This window comes from Pongo abelii, chromosome 3, assembly GCF_028885655.2.
Source record: "Pongo abelii isolate AG06213 chromosome 3, NHGRI_mPonAbe1-v2.0_pri, whole genome shotgun sequence".
NCBI classification, from domain to species: domain Eukaryota; kingdom Metazoa; phylum Chordata; class Mammalia; order Primates; family Hominidae; genus Pongo; species Pongo abelii.
In genome coordinates, this window is record NC_071988.2 from 108,055,661 (window position 1) to 108,072,079 (window position 16,419).

A 16,419-nucleotide genomic window follows, 5' to 3' on the forward strand; every position below is an offset into this window, starting at 1 on the left:
ATAAGGCCCACAGATTGGCTGGACCAGGTGTGATGTTTACATAGCGCGTGGTGAAGGCTGGCCACCCCGCCCTAATCTTATTATGCAAATGGACTTTCCACTTGGCCGGCACCATGTTGTCTGCTACTTGCTGTACAGGGGGCTGGCAAAGAGAAGGGAAGATGGAGCCGCCATTTTGAACATGCCTAGTCCCAGGTAACCTTTTCCTATTGGCACAGCTGCCAGTATTCACCTATGCAAGCTTCCAGCTTGCTTGTCTGTCTGCAGTTCAATTGTACAGGCTACTCTCTGTTAGAAAAGAAAATGATTTTGGTACTGCTTTTCTTTAAAGGAAAACCTTACTGAGGACTTCCTTAATCTCACTATCTGCCTAAATAATTCTTTTTAACTCCTATATCAGTATCTTTCCAAATCTTCTAGGTGAGTTTAGGGATTCGGGTGATTAGCAAGGTCTGACCAACTACCATCAGAATATAAATTCTTGAGAACCAAAGGCTCATAGGAGTTTAGTAAATGATGTTGCATGATTATCTATACCAAGAAAACTTAAATGTAAAATGTCTTTAAAGAAACTATGATTATCAATTTACATTATTGTAGATATCAATTTCAATCATTTATACAATTTTACTTTCAATAAGGGATTGCTATTCTGTCCTGTATGGTATTAGAGAAACAAGTTTTTTTTTAAAGTAGTAACAAAATTTTTAAGGAATTAATACAGCTTTATTTTGTAATCAACTTCTAGCATATACTACAATTTCCAGTGAACCTTAAATAATTTATCACAAAACTATCAAGAAAATGTTAAAATGTAGGGGAACTATTCTGAACCATTTATTTTCTGTTTGTGCATTGTTATACCAGATTATTGATTTAACAATGTATGTATTGTTATGAACATATGGACTGAATTTTTTAGAGAATTCCATATTATAGAGGGACTTTGTCAAATCCTTCAGAGTTTGGAACAGTGGCCTCTGCATACATTTTTGCCAGACACCCTAATAGAACGTATAAAATAGGAAGACTACAATTTCTTGTGCCTGAATAGGCAAAGGGATTTTTCAGATCAAAATCAGGTCATTGTTGTTCTAAGTCTCAAAATGGTTTCCTGATACTTTTGATTAGTGTTTCCTTACCATGTTTATTGCCTAGTTAAGATTATTTCCCTAATTTTTAATAGTATATGTGGAAGATGAAAAATAAGGGGACAATCTAAAGGAAATGGCAAGAACCCTCAGGGAAAAAAATGGATGAACATAAAATGATCTTAGTTTAAAAGAACATTGGAAAGAAGCTCTAAGGTGTTTCTTTGCATATCAGATTTCTGCTTATCATTAACCTTGCCTCTAGCTGCTTGAAATTCTGTTTAAGCAACTTTTCTGTGGAATGTTGGTAAAATCTATAAATATAATCATTAGACTACTGGAATCAATTCATATCAGATTTACTCTTTCATAATAGCATTCTTGAATGCAGTCAACACACAATTAAAACAGTACATGGAATGATAAGCTTCTAGAATCTCATTTTTAAATATTCTTTTGTTAGCATTTTTTGAAGGATTTTAAATACATTTGCTTTAAATTTCTTCCTTTTAGTTAGACAAGATGAGTGAATTAAAGACTGATTCTAGCCACAACTCTAAATTCCCTCACTTGCAGGTTTGCATAACCCTTTAAAATTATTTAAAAATATTTTCTGTGGTTTGACTATGTTTTCTCAAGAATCCAGTACTTAAATGTCATGTGTGCATTTACGGAATTTGACAGCAATGTAGTTTGTTGTCACAGTTACTTTAACTTTATTACAAGCCATTTAAAGAATCACATTTGAAAATATTTGTGTAATTTCTCATTTTTGTTTTCTTTCTTGTTTTTTTTTCTTGAGACAGAGTCTCACTCTGTCACCCAGGCTGGAGTGCAGTGGTGTGATCTTGGCTTACTGCAACCTCTGCCTCACAGGTTCAAGTGATTCTCCTGCCTCAGCCTCCCGGGTACCTGGGATTACAGGTACCCACCACCACACCCAGCTAATATAAATTTTTTTTTTTTTTTTTTAGTAGAGACGGGGTTTCTCTACATTGGCCAGGCTGGTCTTGAACCCCTGACCTCAGGTGATCTGCCCACCTCAGCCTCCCAAAGTGCTGGGATTACAGGCATGAGCCACTGCGCCCAGCCTGTGTGTATTTTTTAACAAGCAAAAGTATGATCCTCCTTGGTCATTCTGTTTCTCACTGCTCTTCACCATTTCTCTGCCCAAAATTCTTGCTGTTCCTTGTACAAACTTAGTAACTTCCTGACCCATATGCCTTTACTTTGGCCGTTTCTTCTTTTTAGAATCCTAACCTTAGCCATGGTCAAGTCTTACCTATTAAAGGGCCACATATAAAAAAAGAAATTAATTCTTTATTGTAGTTGAAGTAATTTTGCTATCCTCCAAACTCTTTTTTTTTCTTAGACACCTAATACTTTCTATCTTGCATTTATGTACGTATTATCTCTCCAATAATACTTTAGACTCTATTAGCAAATGACCTGTAATGTTGGGAAGAAGATGTTTATATATATATATACACGTATATATATATATAGTGCTTAAAATAAAGATATACTTTAAATGTTCAATAAAAGCAAACAACATATTGTATAAAAGTTGAAATATATAGTTTCATCATTACACATTGTACATATGTACCAAAACATTACACTGTACCCTATAAATAAGTATGATTATATGTCCATTAAAAACAAAATACAACTTAATAAAAAAGGAGAGATATATATAGTTCTTAACAGAGTAATAATCAGTTTACTGACCTTGGTTGTGCTGGTAAGTGAATAAATCTCTGCATTTTAGAGTGATAAGGAATTATGAATTGCTTTCACCTTCAGCAGTTCTGATTGGTGCTACCATGCTGAGGAGGGGAGAGGGTCAGTCTGTAGCCAGGGATGAAGAGGAAGAATGTAGCAAGCCTTTTCTGGTCTGGGTGGATACCAGAATCCACAGTGACAGGACAGGGACAGGGCATAGCATTTAGGCTTCTAGGTGGCATTCAGGCCTCTGTGTTAGCTGTGATCCGCAATCATTTATAAATTTGAAATGGTAACAGTTACACCCAAAATCATAATTTTGCCTCCAAAAGAAAGACAATCTGGAATTAGCCATGACAGTTAGAATCCCAGCTTCCTAACTTAGATTCAGGACTTAGGTACTGGAGAACTGGACAGAAAGTCTGGTAAGTAGAATTAATTAACATAGTGGGATGGAGATTGGCAGTAGTGAGTGAAAGAAGTGTTAGAGGGATGTTACAGCACCATACATGCATCAGTCCCCAAGAGAAGAGGAAGAATCTGGAAAAAAATAAAAAACCGAGAAGGCACAGTCTTCGTGTTTGAGTACCCCAGGGCTCAGTCCTTGGTCTTCATTTCTTTTCTATCTTAATTCTTTTTTTTTTTTTGGTGACCTCATCAAGTCACATGGCTTTAAATACCATCTAGTAGGCCAGCAACTCCCAAAATATATCTGCAATTGTGATCTTTATCCCACATTTCAGATCAAATTGCCTAATTGACATCCCCAGTTGAATGTATAACAGATATCTGAAATGTAATAGGTTCCAAAGTTCTAATTCCTGCCACCACCTCCTAACCCCCACCTCAGCAGCCTGCACTATTTTAGACAATCTCTGTTGATGGCACTCTGTCCTTTCAATTACTCAGATCAAAACTTTGATGTCATCCAGAGTCCTCTTTTTCTTTCACTCCACATCCAATCTGTCAGGAAATTCTGTTGTCACTATCTCTAAAATATCTTCAGTTACCAGCAGGTTCTCACCACCTCTATTGCCACCACTGTGCTTATTGGCCATCATCATCTCACACCAGATTATTAGTGCATTGTCTTCCTAATTGGTCTCCTAGTGTTTGTTCCCCTTAGTTGATAATTTGACAGAAATTGATTTTAGATTGTTTTATAATATCTGTGACATGAAATCTCATGGTTTTGAATGGTATCTTTTTGCAAGGGAAATATTGTTTTGCTTTGTCAGTTCTTTTCCAGCTAGATTGTGTGTTGTCTGTGTATGAAATAACTAAGAGGCGGCTTTTAACAGAAAACTTGTATAGTGACTGTAAAATACAACAACATTTACCTAAGATTATTAGCTGTGATGATTCATTGAAATTATTCATTGAAATGTATTTGGCAACAACAATTGTGAGCCAAGTTTCAGAAGTCTGATGTATGATTGGTTGAGGCTTTGAGGACCATTGGTCTATAACACCACTTCAGTGCAACCTAAGATGTGCTGACTGATTAAAAGATGCATTCAAACACATTTTTCTTCTTTGACACCATTATTAAAGACATGTTTCAGATTCATAAAAATGCAGCTTTTTAATCTTCAAAGGAGGAATGACTTTTAGTAGTTTACTTTTTAATCATAAGTCGTATTCTGATCATGTAGATGATAGGTAGAAGTTAAAAAGTCAGAATGATTCAGTCCTGATAAAAAAAAAAATTCAGTTCTGATTGTTTTCAGGGAAGTATAGATACTGTATGATAAACTTTTCCATGAACTTCTGCCAGTGTCTTATCATTTGACAGAGTGATATCAGTATAACTTATTCAGATTGAATAATGGAATTTCAGTCATAGGCCTTTTGTGATTTTTCTATAGCTGTTATCTTGAGTCTATAACCAAGTTCACCTAGCAGTTTTCTTAAAACCTGTATTAACTTACTTTTGATATGAGGGACAAAATAAAGTTTATTCTAATCAGTCTGTTTTGTTGAGCCTAATGTACAACTTTACTTTTAGGAGGAGGCCTACTGGTGTCTAGGGAATGTATTTGTGTTAATACTCTTAGGTATGAGCTGTTAGGCATCTATACAGCCAAGCATTAAAACAAAAAGTTAAGAGACCTCGTTGATCACATTTGGTAGTACAAAACAAGCTGCCTGAAATGCTAGTGAAATAATGAACAAATGTAAATAAGATAAAATCTAAATTCAAGCAAAATATATACTTTGACTCAAGACATTTCATTGTAGTTGAAAACCTTGTGAATGCCTAATAGGAATTTTCAAAGGAATTGATTTCTATCCATTTCAGAACACTATAGTCTAAATCGGAATCTTAACTTGGGATCTATAAATGGGTTATAAGTAGGTCCATAAAACTTCAGAATTTATACAGAGCTTTATATTTATGGGCAATGTCCTTGAGAGAGAAACCACACCTTTCACCAGTTTCTTAAAGGAATGCATAATTCAAAAAACATTAAAGACCTACTAATCCTTATCCATATCTCTATGTCATGGTGATAAAACATTTGAACCAAGTTTAATTCTTAAGAACAACAATGAAAGGGCTCTATTTCTAGTTTCTAGGATCTACCATCCAGATTTTGAAAGATTAAGCCAAATCAAGGCATTGTTGTTAATAATGCTACCTGTTGTATTTATATGAAACCCAGTCTTTTTGTAGCATGTTGATTTGGTATATGTTAACTACTTATTAACATCTATACAAATAGGCTGGATTATCCATTGAAGTGATTGCTGTTTCCTGTGATTATAATTTTAAGCAATTTTCTTCTTTTTTTTTTATTTTTTATTTTGGTGCAATTACAAACCAGTAAGCCTAGCTGATCCTGCTGCCCTTGGCTTCATCATTTCTCCATGGTCTCTGCTGTTGCTGCCATCTGGTAGTGTGTCATTTACAGATGAAAATATTTCCAGTCAGGATCTTCAAGCATTCACTGCACCAGAGGTTCTTCAAAATCAGTCACTAACTTCTCTCTCAGATGTTGAAAAGGTAACTGTTAAATTTTTCTGTTTGTTTTTTTATTTGGGTGGGGGTAGGTCAAATAAAGACAATGGGCTACCGTGTTTCAACCCTCTGAAAAATCTATTGAGTTTTAAATGACCGTGTATTCCAAGAAGTTCAGTTATTTTATTTAAGAATCCAAAATACTTTTATAAAGATTTATAGATCTGAGAAATATATGAAAAAAGTTAGCCATTGGAGTGCATGTTTACAAATACTTATTAAATACCTGCTTTGTATAAAACACCGTGCCCGAGGAAGATATAAAAGTAACTGGAAAGTTGACCCTGATTAACATGTACAGAACAATCTATAACAGCAATCCTCATCCTTTTTGGCACCAGGGACTGGTTTCATGGAAGACAGTTTTTCCAAGGATGGGGTGGTGGGGGGATGGTTTTAGCAAGAAACTGTTCCACTCAGATCATCAGGCATTAGATTCTCATAAGAAGCATGCAGCCTCAATCCCTCACATGTGCAGTTCATAACAGGGTTTGCATTCCTATGAGAATCTAATGCCAACATTGATCTGACAGGAGGCAGAGCTCAGGTGGTAACGTTCACTTGCCTACTGCTCACTTCCTGCTGTGCAGCCTGCTTCCTAATAGGCCATGGGACTGATATGGGGCTGGAGGTGGGGGTTGGGGACCCCAATCTCTAATATATGGCAGGATGAAATAAATGCTATGGAGAGTGATAGTATTTTGAGAATGTACAAGAGGAGCAATTAATTTTTAGTGTAGAATGATATCACAGAGAAGGGGTAGCATTTGTGTTAGGCTATGAAGAATGAATAGACTTCAGATAAATAAAAATAGGTAGAAAGGGCATTCTACTCAAAGTAATTGGTATGGGTAATGACAAGAGGTAAGAAATTGTCCACTGTGATTGGGGAATGGTTGGTTAGACTGGCTAGGCTAGAATATTACTACCTAGAGAGATGTGGTTAAAGGAAGGAAGAAAGGAAGGTCAGAAGGAGGACGATTTTTGAATGCCAGAACTTGAGGCATTCTTCTTAGGCAGTGGGGATCTATCATATTTTTAGGAGCATGACTGATATGATTTGTGATTTTGGAGGTTAAATTTGACAAAAGTAGATAACTATGGGAGAAGGAAGATTTTGTGAGTCTCTAATTGGGGAGTTGTTGTTGTTCTGTTTTGTTTTGTTTTGAGATAGAGTCTCGTTTCTTTGCCCAGGCTGGAGTGCAGTGGCATAATCTCAGCTTACTGCAACTTCCGCCTCCCGGGTTCAAGCAATTCTCCTGCCTCAGACTCCTGAGTAGCTGGGATTACAGGCACATGCCAGCACGCCTTGCTAATTTTTGTATTTTTAGTAGAGATAGGGTTTCACCATGTTGGCTAGGCTGGTCTTGAACTCCTGACCTCAAGTGATCCACCTGCCTCGGCCTCCCAAAGTGCTGGGATTACAAGTGTGAGCCACCATGCCTGGCCAGGGAGTTTTAATACTCTGTGGAAAAGAACTGAAAATGGCATAATGATTTATTTGATGGCATAATGAAGAAGTGAAGGTTTATAATAGAAGTATTCAGTATGACTATAGTGATATAACTGACTTCAGAATAAGACCTAATTTTATTGTCAAAGTTATGAAAAAATTTAGGCATATATATTGTGTTTTATAGCAGACATTGGGCAATTGTGTTATATAGCAGGCTGTGGGTAATTTAGCGCTATGGGGTACTCCAGAGAATTCAGAATTGGCTGTGAACATTCTTTCCCATATATCATTCCACATAAGTATAAAAATTAACCTAGTAATTTCCTAATAGCAAAATTGTTAAATCAAAAATATATACATGTTAAACTTCAATATACATTGTCTAATTGCCATCTAAAGGAATTCTAATTTCTTTTTTTATTATTATTATTATTATTATTATTATTATTATTATACTTTAGGCTCTATGGTACATGTGCGCAACGTGCAGGTAAGTTACATATGTATACATGTGCCATGCTGGTGCGCTGCACCGACCAACTCGTCATCTAGCATTAGGTATATCTCCCAATGCTATCCCTCCCCCCTCCCCCCACCCCACAACAGTCCCCAAAGTGTGATGTTCCCCTTCCTCTGTCCATGTGTTCTCATTGTTCAATTCCCACCTATGAGTGAGAATATGCGGTGTTTGGTTTTTTGTTCTTGCGATAGTTTACTGAGAATGATGATTTCCAATTTCATCCATGTCCCTACAAAGGACGTGAACTCATCATTTTTTATGGCTGCATAGTATTCCATGGTGTATATGTGCCACATTTTCTTAATCCAGTCTATCATTGTTGGACATTTGGGTTGGTTCCAAGTCTTTGCTATTGTGAATAATGCCGCAATAAACATACGTGTGCATGTGTCTTTATAGCAGCATGATTTATAGTCCTTTGGGTATATACCCAGTAATGAGATGGCTGGGTCAAATGGAATTTCTAGTTCTAGATCCCTGAGGAATCGCCACACTGACTTCCACAAGGGTTGAACTAGTTTACAATCCCACCAACAGTGTAAAAGTGTTCCTATTTCTCCACATCCTCTCCAGCACCTGTTGTTTCCTGACTTTTTAATGATTGCCATTCTAACTGGTGTGAGATGGTATCTCATTGTGGTTTTGATTTGCATTTCTCTGATGGCCAGTGATGGTGAGCATTTTTTCATGTGTTTTTTGGCTGCATAAATGTCTTCTTTTGAGAAGTGTCTGTTCATGTCCTTCGCCCACTTTTTGATGGGGTTGTTTGTTTTTTTCTTGTAAATTTGTTGGAGTTCATTGTAGACTCTGGATATTAGCCCTTTGTCAGATGAGTAGGTTGCGAAAATTTTCTCCCATTTTGTAGGTTGCCTGTTCACTCTGATGGTAGTTTCCTTTGCTGTGCAGAAGCTCTTTAGTTTAATTAGATCCCATTTGTCAATTTTGGCTTTTGTTGCCATTGCTTTTGGAGTTTTAGACATGAAGTCCTTGCCCATGCCTATGTCCTGAATGGTATTGCCTAGGTTTTCTTCTAGGGTTTTTATGGTTTTAGGTCTAACATTTAAGTCTTTAATCCATCTTGAATTGATTTTTGTATAAGGTGTAAGGAAGGGATCTAGTTTCAGCTTTCTACATATGGCTAGCCAGTTTTCCCAGCACCATTTATTAAATAGGGAATCCTTTCCCCATTTCTTGTTTTTGTCAGGTTTGTCAAAGATCAGATAGTTGTAGATATGTGGCGTTATTTCTGAGGGCTCTGTTCTGTTCCATTGATCTATATCTCTGTTTTGGTACCAGTACCATGCTGTTTTGGTTACTGTAGCCTTGTAGTATAGTTTGAAGTCAGGTAGCGTGATGCCTCCAGCTTTGTTCTTTTGGCTTAGGATTGACTTGGCGATGCGGGCTCTTTTTTGATTCCATATGAACTTTAAAGTAGTTTTTTCCAATTCTGTGAAGAAAGTCATTGGTAACTTGATGGGGATGGCATTGAATCTGTAAATTACCTTGGGAAGGATGGCCATTTTCATGATATTGATTCTTCCTACCCATGAGCATGGAATGTTCTTCCATTTGTTTGTATCCTCTTTTATTTCCTTGAGCAGTGGTTTGTAGTTCTCCTTGAAGAGGTCCTTCACATCCCTTGTAAGTTGGATTCCTAGGTATTTTATTCTCTTTGAAGCAATTGTGAATGGGAGTTCACTCATGATTTGGCTCTCTGTTTGTCTGTTATTGATGTATAAGAATGCTTGTGATTTTTGTACATTGATTTTGTATCCTGAGACTTTGCTGAAGTTGCTTATCAGCTTAAGGAGATTTTGGGCTGAGACAATGGGGTTTTCTAGATATACTATCATGTCATCTGCAAACAGGGACAATTTGACTTCCTCTTTTCCTAATTGAATACCCTTGATTTCCTTCTCTTGCCTAATTGCCCTGGCCAGAACTTCCAACACTATGTTGAATAGAAGTGGTGAGAGAGGGCATCCCTGTCTTGTGCCAGTTTTCAAAGGGAATGCTTCCAGTTTTTGCCCATTCAGTATGATATTGGCTGTGGGTTTGTCATAAATAGCTCTTATTATTTTGAGATACGTCCCATCAATACCTAATTTATTGAGAGTTTTTAGCATGAAGGGTTGTTGAATTTTGTCAAAGGCCTTTTCTGCATCTATTGAGATAATCATGTGGTTTTTGACTTTGGTTCTGTTTATATGCTGGATTACATTTATTGATTTGCGTATATTGAACCAGCCTTGCATCCCAGGGATGAAGCCCACTTGATCATGGTGGATAAGCTTTTTGATGTGCTGCTGGATTCTGTTTGCCAGTATTTTATTGAGGATTTTTGCATCAATGTTCATCAAGGATATTGGTCTAAAATTCTCTTTTTTTGTTGTGTCTCTGCCAGGCTTTGGTATCAGGATGATGCTGGCCTCATAAAATGAGTTAGGGAGGATTCCCTCTTTTTCTATTGATTGGAATAGTTTCAGAAGGAATGGTACCAGCTCCTCCTTGTACCTCTGGTAGAATTCGGCTGTGAACCCATCTGGTCCTGGACTTTTTTTGGTTGGTAAGCTATTGATTATTGCCACAATTTCAGCTCCTGTTATTGGTCTATTCAGAGATTCAACTTCTTCCTGGTTTAGTCTTGGGAGGGTGTATGTGTTGAGGAATTTATCCATTTCTTCTAGATTTTCTAGTTTATTTGCATAGAGGTGTTTGTAATATTCTCTGATGGTAGTTTGTATTTCTGTGGGATCAGTGGTGATATCCCCTTTATCATTTTTTATTGCATCTATTTGATTCTTCTCTCTTTTTTTCTTTATTAACCTTGCTAGCGGTCTATCAATTTTGTTGATCCTCTCAAAAAACCAGCTCCTGGATTCATTTATTTTTTGAAGGGTTTTTTGTGTCTCTATTTCCTTCAGTTCTGCTCTGACTTTAGTTATTTCTTGCCTTCTGCTAGCTTTTGAATGTGTTTGCTCTTGCTTTTCTAGTTCTTTTAATTGTGATGTTAGGGTGTCAATTTTGGATCTTTCCTGCTTTCTCTTGTGGGCATTTAGTGCTATAAATTTCCCTCTACACACTGCTTTGAATGCATCCCAGAGATTCTGGTATGTTGTGTCTTGGTTCTCGTTGGTTTCCAAGAACATCTTTATTTCTGCCTTCATTTCGTTATGTACCCAGTAGTCATTCAGGAGCAGGTTGTTCAGTTTCCACGTAGTTGAGCGGTTTTGAGTGAGATTCTTAATCCCGAGTTCTAGCTTGATTGCACTGTGATCTGAGAGATAGTTTGTTATAATTTCTGTTCTTTTACATTTATTGAGGAGAGCTTTACTTCCAAGTATATGGTCAATTTTGGAATAGGTGTGGTGTGGTGCTGAAAAAAATGTATATTCTGTTGATTTGGGGTGGAGAGTTCTGTAGATGTCTATTAGGTCTGCTTGGTGCAGAGCTGAGTTCAATTCCTGGGTATCCTTGTTGATTTTCTGTCTCGTTGATCTGTCTAATGTTGACAGTGGGGTGTTAAAGTCTCCCATTATTAATGTTTGGGAGTCTAAGTCTCTTTGTAGGTGACTCAGGACTTGCTTTATGAATCTGGGTGCTCCTGTATTGGGTGCATATATATTTAGGATAGTTAGCTCTTCTTGTTGAATTAATCCCTTTACCATTATGTAATGGCCTTCTTTGTCTCTTTTGATCTTTGTTGGTTTAAAGTCTGTTTTGTCAGAGACTAGGATTGCAACCCCTGCCTTTTTTTGTTTTCCATTTGCTTGGTAGATCTTCCTCCATCCTTTTATTTTGAGCCTATGTGTGTCTCTGCACGTGAGATGGGTTTCCTGAATACAGCACACTGATGGGTCTTGAGTCTTTATCCAATTTGCCAGTCTGTGTCTTTTAATTGGAGCATTTAGTCCATTTACATTTAAAGTTAATATTGTTATGTGTGAATCTGATCCTGTCATTATGATGTTAGCTGGTTATTTTGCTCATTAGTTGATGCAGTCCCTTCCTAGTCTCGATGGTCTTTACAATTCGGTATGATTTTGCAGTGGCTGGTACCGGTTGTGCCTTTCCATGTTTAGCGCTTCCTTCAGGAGCTCTTTTAGGGCAGGCCTGGTGGTGACAAAATCTCTTAGCATTTGCTTGTCTGTAAAGTATTTTATTTCTCCTTCACTTATGAAGCTTAGTTTGGCAGGATATGAAATTCTGGGTTGAAAATTCTTTTCTTTAAGAATGTTGAATATTGGCCCCCACTCTCTTCTGGCTTGTAGGGTTTCTGCCGAGAGATCCGCTGTTAGTCTGATGGGCTTCCCTTTGATGGTAACCCGACCTTTCTCTCTGGCTGCCCTTAACATTTTTTCCTTCTTTTCAACTTTGGTGAATCTGACAATTATGTGTCTTGGAGTTGCTCTTCTCGAGGAGTATCTCTGTGGCGTTCTCTGTATTTCCTGAATCTGAATGTTGGCCTGTCTTGCTAGATTGGGGAAGTTCTCCTGGATAATATCCTGCAGAGTGTTTTCCAACTTGTTTCCATTCTCCCCGTCACTTTCAGGTACACCAATCAGACGTAGATTTGGTCTTTTCACATAGTCCCACATTTCTTGGAGGCTTTGCTCATTTCTTTTTATTCTTTTTTCTCTAAACTTCCCTTCTCACTTCATTTCATTCATTTCATCTTCCAGGGCTGATACCCTTTCTTCCATTTGATCGCATCGGCTCCTGAGGCTTCTGCATTCTTCACGTAGTTCTCGAGCCTTGGTTTTCAGCTCCATCAGCTCCTTTAAGCACTTCTCTGTATTGGTTATTCTAGTTATACATTCTTCTAAATTTTTTTCAAAGTTTTCAACTTCTTTGCCTTTGGTTTGAATATCCTCCCGTAGCTCGGAGTAATTTGATCGTCTGAAGCCTTCTTCTCTCAGCTCGTCAAAGTCATTCTCCGTCCAGCTTTGTTCCGTTGCTGGTGAGGAACTGCGTTCCTTTGGAGGAGGAGAGGTGCTCTGCATTTTAGAGTTTCCAGTTTTTCTGCTCTGTTTTTTCCCCATCTTTGTGGTTTTATCTACTTTTGGTCTTTGATGATGGTGATGTACAGATGGGTTTTTGGTGTGGATGTCCTTTCTGCTAGTTTTCCTTCTAACAGACAGGACCCTCAGCTGCAGGTCTGTTGGAGTACCTGGCCGGCCGTGTGAGGTGTCAGTCTGCCCCTGCTGGGGGGTGCCTCCCAGTTAGGCTGCTCGGGGGTCAGGGGTCAGGGACCCACTTGAGGAGGCAGTCAGCCCGTTCTCAGATCTCCAGCTGCGTGCTGGGAGAACCACTGCTCTCCTCAAAGCTGTCAGACAGGGACATTTAAGTCTGCAGAGGTTACTGCTGTCTTTTTGTTTGTCTGTGCCCTGCCCCCAAAGGTGGAGCCTACAGAGGCAGGCAGGCCTCCTTGAGCTGTGGTGGGCTCCACCCAGTTCAAGCTTCCAGGCTGCTTTGTTTACCTAAGCGAGCCTGGGCAATGGCGGGCGCCCCTCCCCCAGCCTCGCTGCCGACTTGCTGTTTGGTCTCTGACTGCTGTGCTAGCAATCAGCGAGACTCCGTGGGCGTAGGACCCTCTGAGCCAGGTGCGGGCTATACTCTCCTGGGGCACCGTTTCCTAAGCCTGTCGGAAAAACACAGTATTCGGGTGGGAGTGGCCCGACTTTCCAGGTGCCGTCTGTCACCCCTGGAAAGGGAACTCCCTGACCCCTTGCGCTTCCCGAGTGAGGCAATGCCTCGCCCCTGCTTCGGCTGGCTCACCGTGCACTCACCCACTGACCTGCGCCCACTGTCTGGCACTCCCTAGTGAGATGAACACGGTACCTCAGATGGAAATGCAGAAATCACCCGTCTTCTGCGTCGCTGGCACTGGGAGCTGTAGACCAGAGCTGTTCCTATTCGGCCATCTTGGCTCCTCCCTCCCGGAATTCTAATTTCTTTAAACTGACAATCATATTTTTCTTTTCAGAGATTGAATGTGTATGAGTGTGTGTGTGATGACTAAGCTAAAGGAAGACATCTTGATTTGAGCCATCAATTATGTATCTGAAAAAAAGACTGACAAGAATTGGTAGAGTGAATTCAGATTTAAATTTATCTACCTTTGATATTCCATGAGCTACTTAAGAATTTTGAGAGGTACAAGCAACCATTGAAAGGAGATAGTAGCTATGAGGTAGGGGTAATGCTTAAGGCATTAGACTAAAAATTTTCCCATTACATAAGATGAAGTATTTGAAAAGAACTTTTTGTATGTTACAGAGTAGATATGGTCTTGGTCATTGTTATGTATCATGAAGGTATTCAAGTGTACCGGTAATGTTTTATTAAGCTGGATAGTATATATATATATAGATAGATAGATAGATAGATAGATATAGTTATTCACTTTTATTATTTAAACAGGATGCAGTCATTCTGTACACTGTATGATTCATTTAATAATATTTTAAAAGAGGGATTAGAACATTGGAAATAGGTATGGTATGTGTGCATAGGTATTATGAATTCTTTCTGTAAGCATTTAAAACCCACAATAAGATTTAAAAAGTGCTTAGTAGGAATTTGGGATGCACAAGTGCTTTTCTGATTTTCTGAGAGGTTTCCCAATTTGCCTTGTGATGTCTAGATCCCCAAACAAGTTAACCCTATGTTTAGGAATAACTGTTAGACCACATGTTTGGGAAAATGACTAAAGCCACTCTATTATTTTGCCAAGTGTTTAGAAGCAATGTTGGGGATGAAATGGGTGTGGGGTTGTTGCCATTATCATGTTAAAGTTGATTTCTTAGTCTGTCTAATTGGAACTTCTAGCTTACCTCATGCCTCAAAATCTTAAGTGTAATTCTAAATACAAAGAAAATCAAGTTTCTTGATCCTATTCATAACATGAAGCAAAGGTCAGAAGAGTAGCCATATATTCTAGCACAGTATTCTGGTTTTAAAATGGCAAGAGCATTTTGAAAATGAGGAAAGTAGCTGCACTTAATGACTTTCATGAGTTAAGAATATGCTATTAACTAGCACTCAATAAGTGCTTGCTGTTGATGACATATAAATTTTTTTATAATGCTCAGTGCCTAGCACTCTTGATACATGACAATGTTCTCTTCATTCAGAGGGACTTACACTTAAAAGTCTTTTGTAAACTGTACACGTTTGTATGAAAAAACTCCCTTACTATCAACTATGTAAACAGGCATTTTCATTTATTTACCTTAAAACATTACTTTTCAAGATAACATCCTTTTAAATGAGTAGACAGGTTTATACAGGCTACACTAAGCTTTTTATTCTCTGGCTTTTCTCTTTTATTGGGTAATTTTCTACTTCCTGCTTGCTTGGCAGAAGGTGTACTTATTTGACAGTTCCTTTGAAATTGGTTTGATGGGATGGAATTTGAATCAAGTTCCTGTTGTGCTTTCTGTTCAAAAATATTGATGTGCACCAGAGATTTGAACTATGTCTCTGATAAATTAATCTTGTTTATTGCCACTAATTTGTAGTCTAAATATCAAGAATTATTGCTCTCTGTGCTTTTTGAAAATCAAGGATCATCTTTAGAAAGACAGTAACAGTAAATCTACTTACCCAAGCTTAGCAGAAGCCTCAACCGAACTTGACCAAAAAACAACAAAATGCCCTTAATCACACTATACCGTACATACTTTGTGTTAAATCTTGTTAATCCATTTTCTGTCCCGTTTTCATTCATTCATAAATTTGACAAATGTTTGTTATATGCCAGGACCCTGTGCCACTGAAGAAATTCTAGAATTGTCTAGTGACATAGTCCAATATGTAATCATATAATTAAATTGAAAATGTTAAATGTTGGGCTTGTAGAGATACTATCTCACATCCGTTACGATGGCTACTATCAAAAGAACAGGACATAACAACTGTTGGCGAGGATGCAGAGAAATTGGAACCCTTGTGTGTTGTTGGTGAGAATGTAAAATTGTACAGTCACAATGGAAAGCAGTATAAAGGTTTCTTTAAAAATTAAAAATAGAATTACCATATGGTCCAGCAACTCCACTTCTGAGTATATATATCCAAAATAATTCACAGCAGGAACTCAAAGAGATATTTGCACACCCATGTTCATAGCAGTGTTATTCACAATAGCCAAAAGCTGGAAGCAGCCCAAATGTTCATTGGCAGATGAATGGATAAAAAAACTGTGGAATATACATACGATGAATATCATGCAGGCTTAAGTAAAAGGCAGGCTTGTCACATGCTACAATATGGATGAACCTGGAAGACATTATGCTAAGTGAAATAAGCCAATTACAAAGGACAGATGCTATGTGATTCCACTCATATGAAGTATCTAAAGTAGTCAGAATCATAGAAACAAAAAGTAGAAAGGTGATTGCCAAGGACTGGGCAGAGAGGGTAGAGGGAAGAATTAGTGTTTAATGAGTATAGAGTTTTAGTTTTGCAAGGTGAAAAAGTTGCAGAGATTGTTGCACAACAGTGTAAATATGCTTAACACTACTAAAATACATACTTAATGGCTGGGCACGGTGGCTCACGCCTGTAATCCCAGCACTTTGGGAGGCTGAAGCAGGCAGATCAC

General features: G+C 38.0%; 1 protein-coding gene across 25 annotated transcripts in view; it reads left to right on the plus strand.

The window, feature by feature from the left end:
• Window positions 1-16,419, plus strand: part of PTPN13 (protein tyrosine phosphatase non-receptor type 13) — a 243,490-nt gene that overhangs the window by 73,175 nt on the left and 153,896 nt on the right. For all 25 annotated transcript variants that reach the window (XM_024246017.3, XM_024246021.3, XM_054553498.2 and 22 more), the window contains exon 3: window positions 5,645-5,823. In XM_024246017.3, the coding sequence (XP_024101785.2) occupies window positions 5,645-5,823 (179 nt within the window). The remainder of the gene's footprint in view (window positions 1-5,644; window positions 5,824-16,419) is intronic.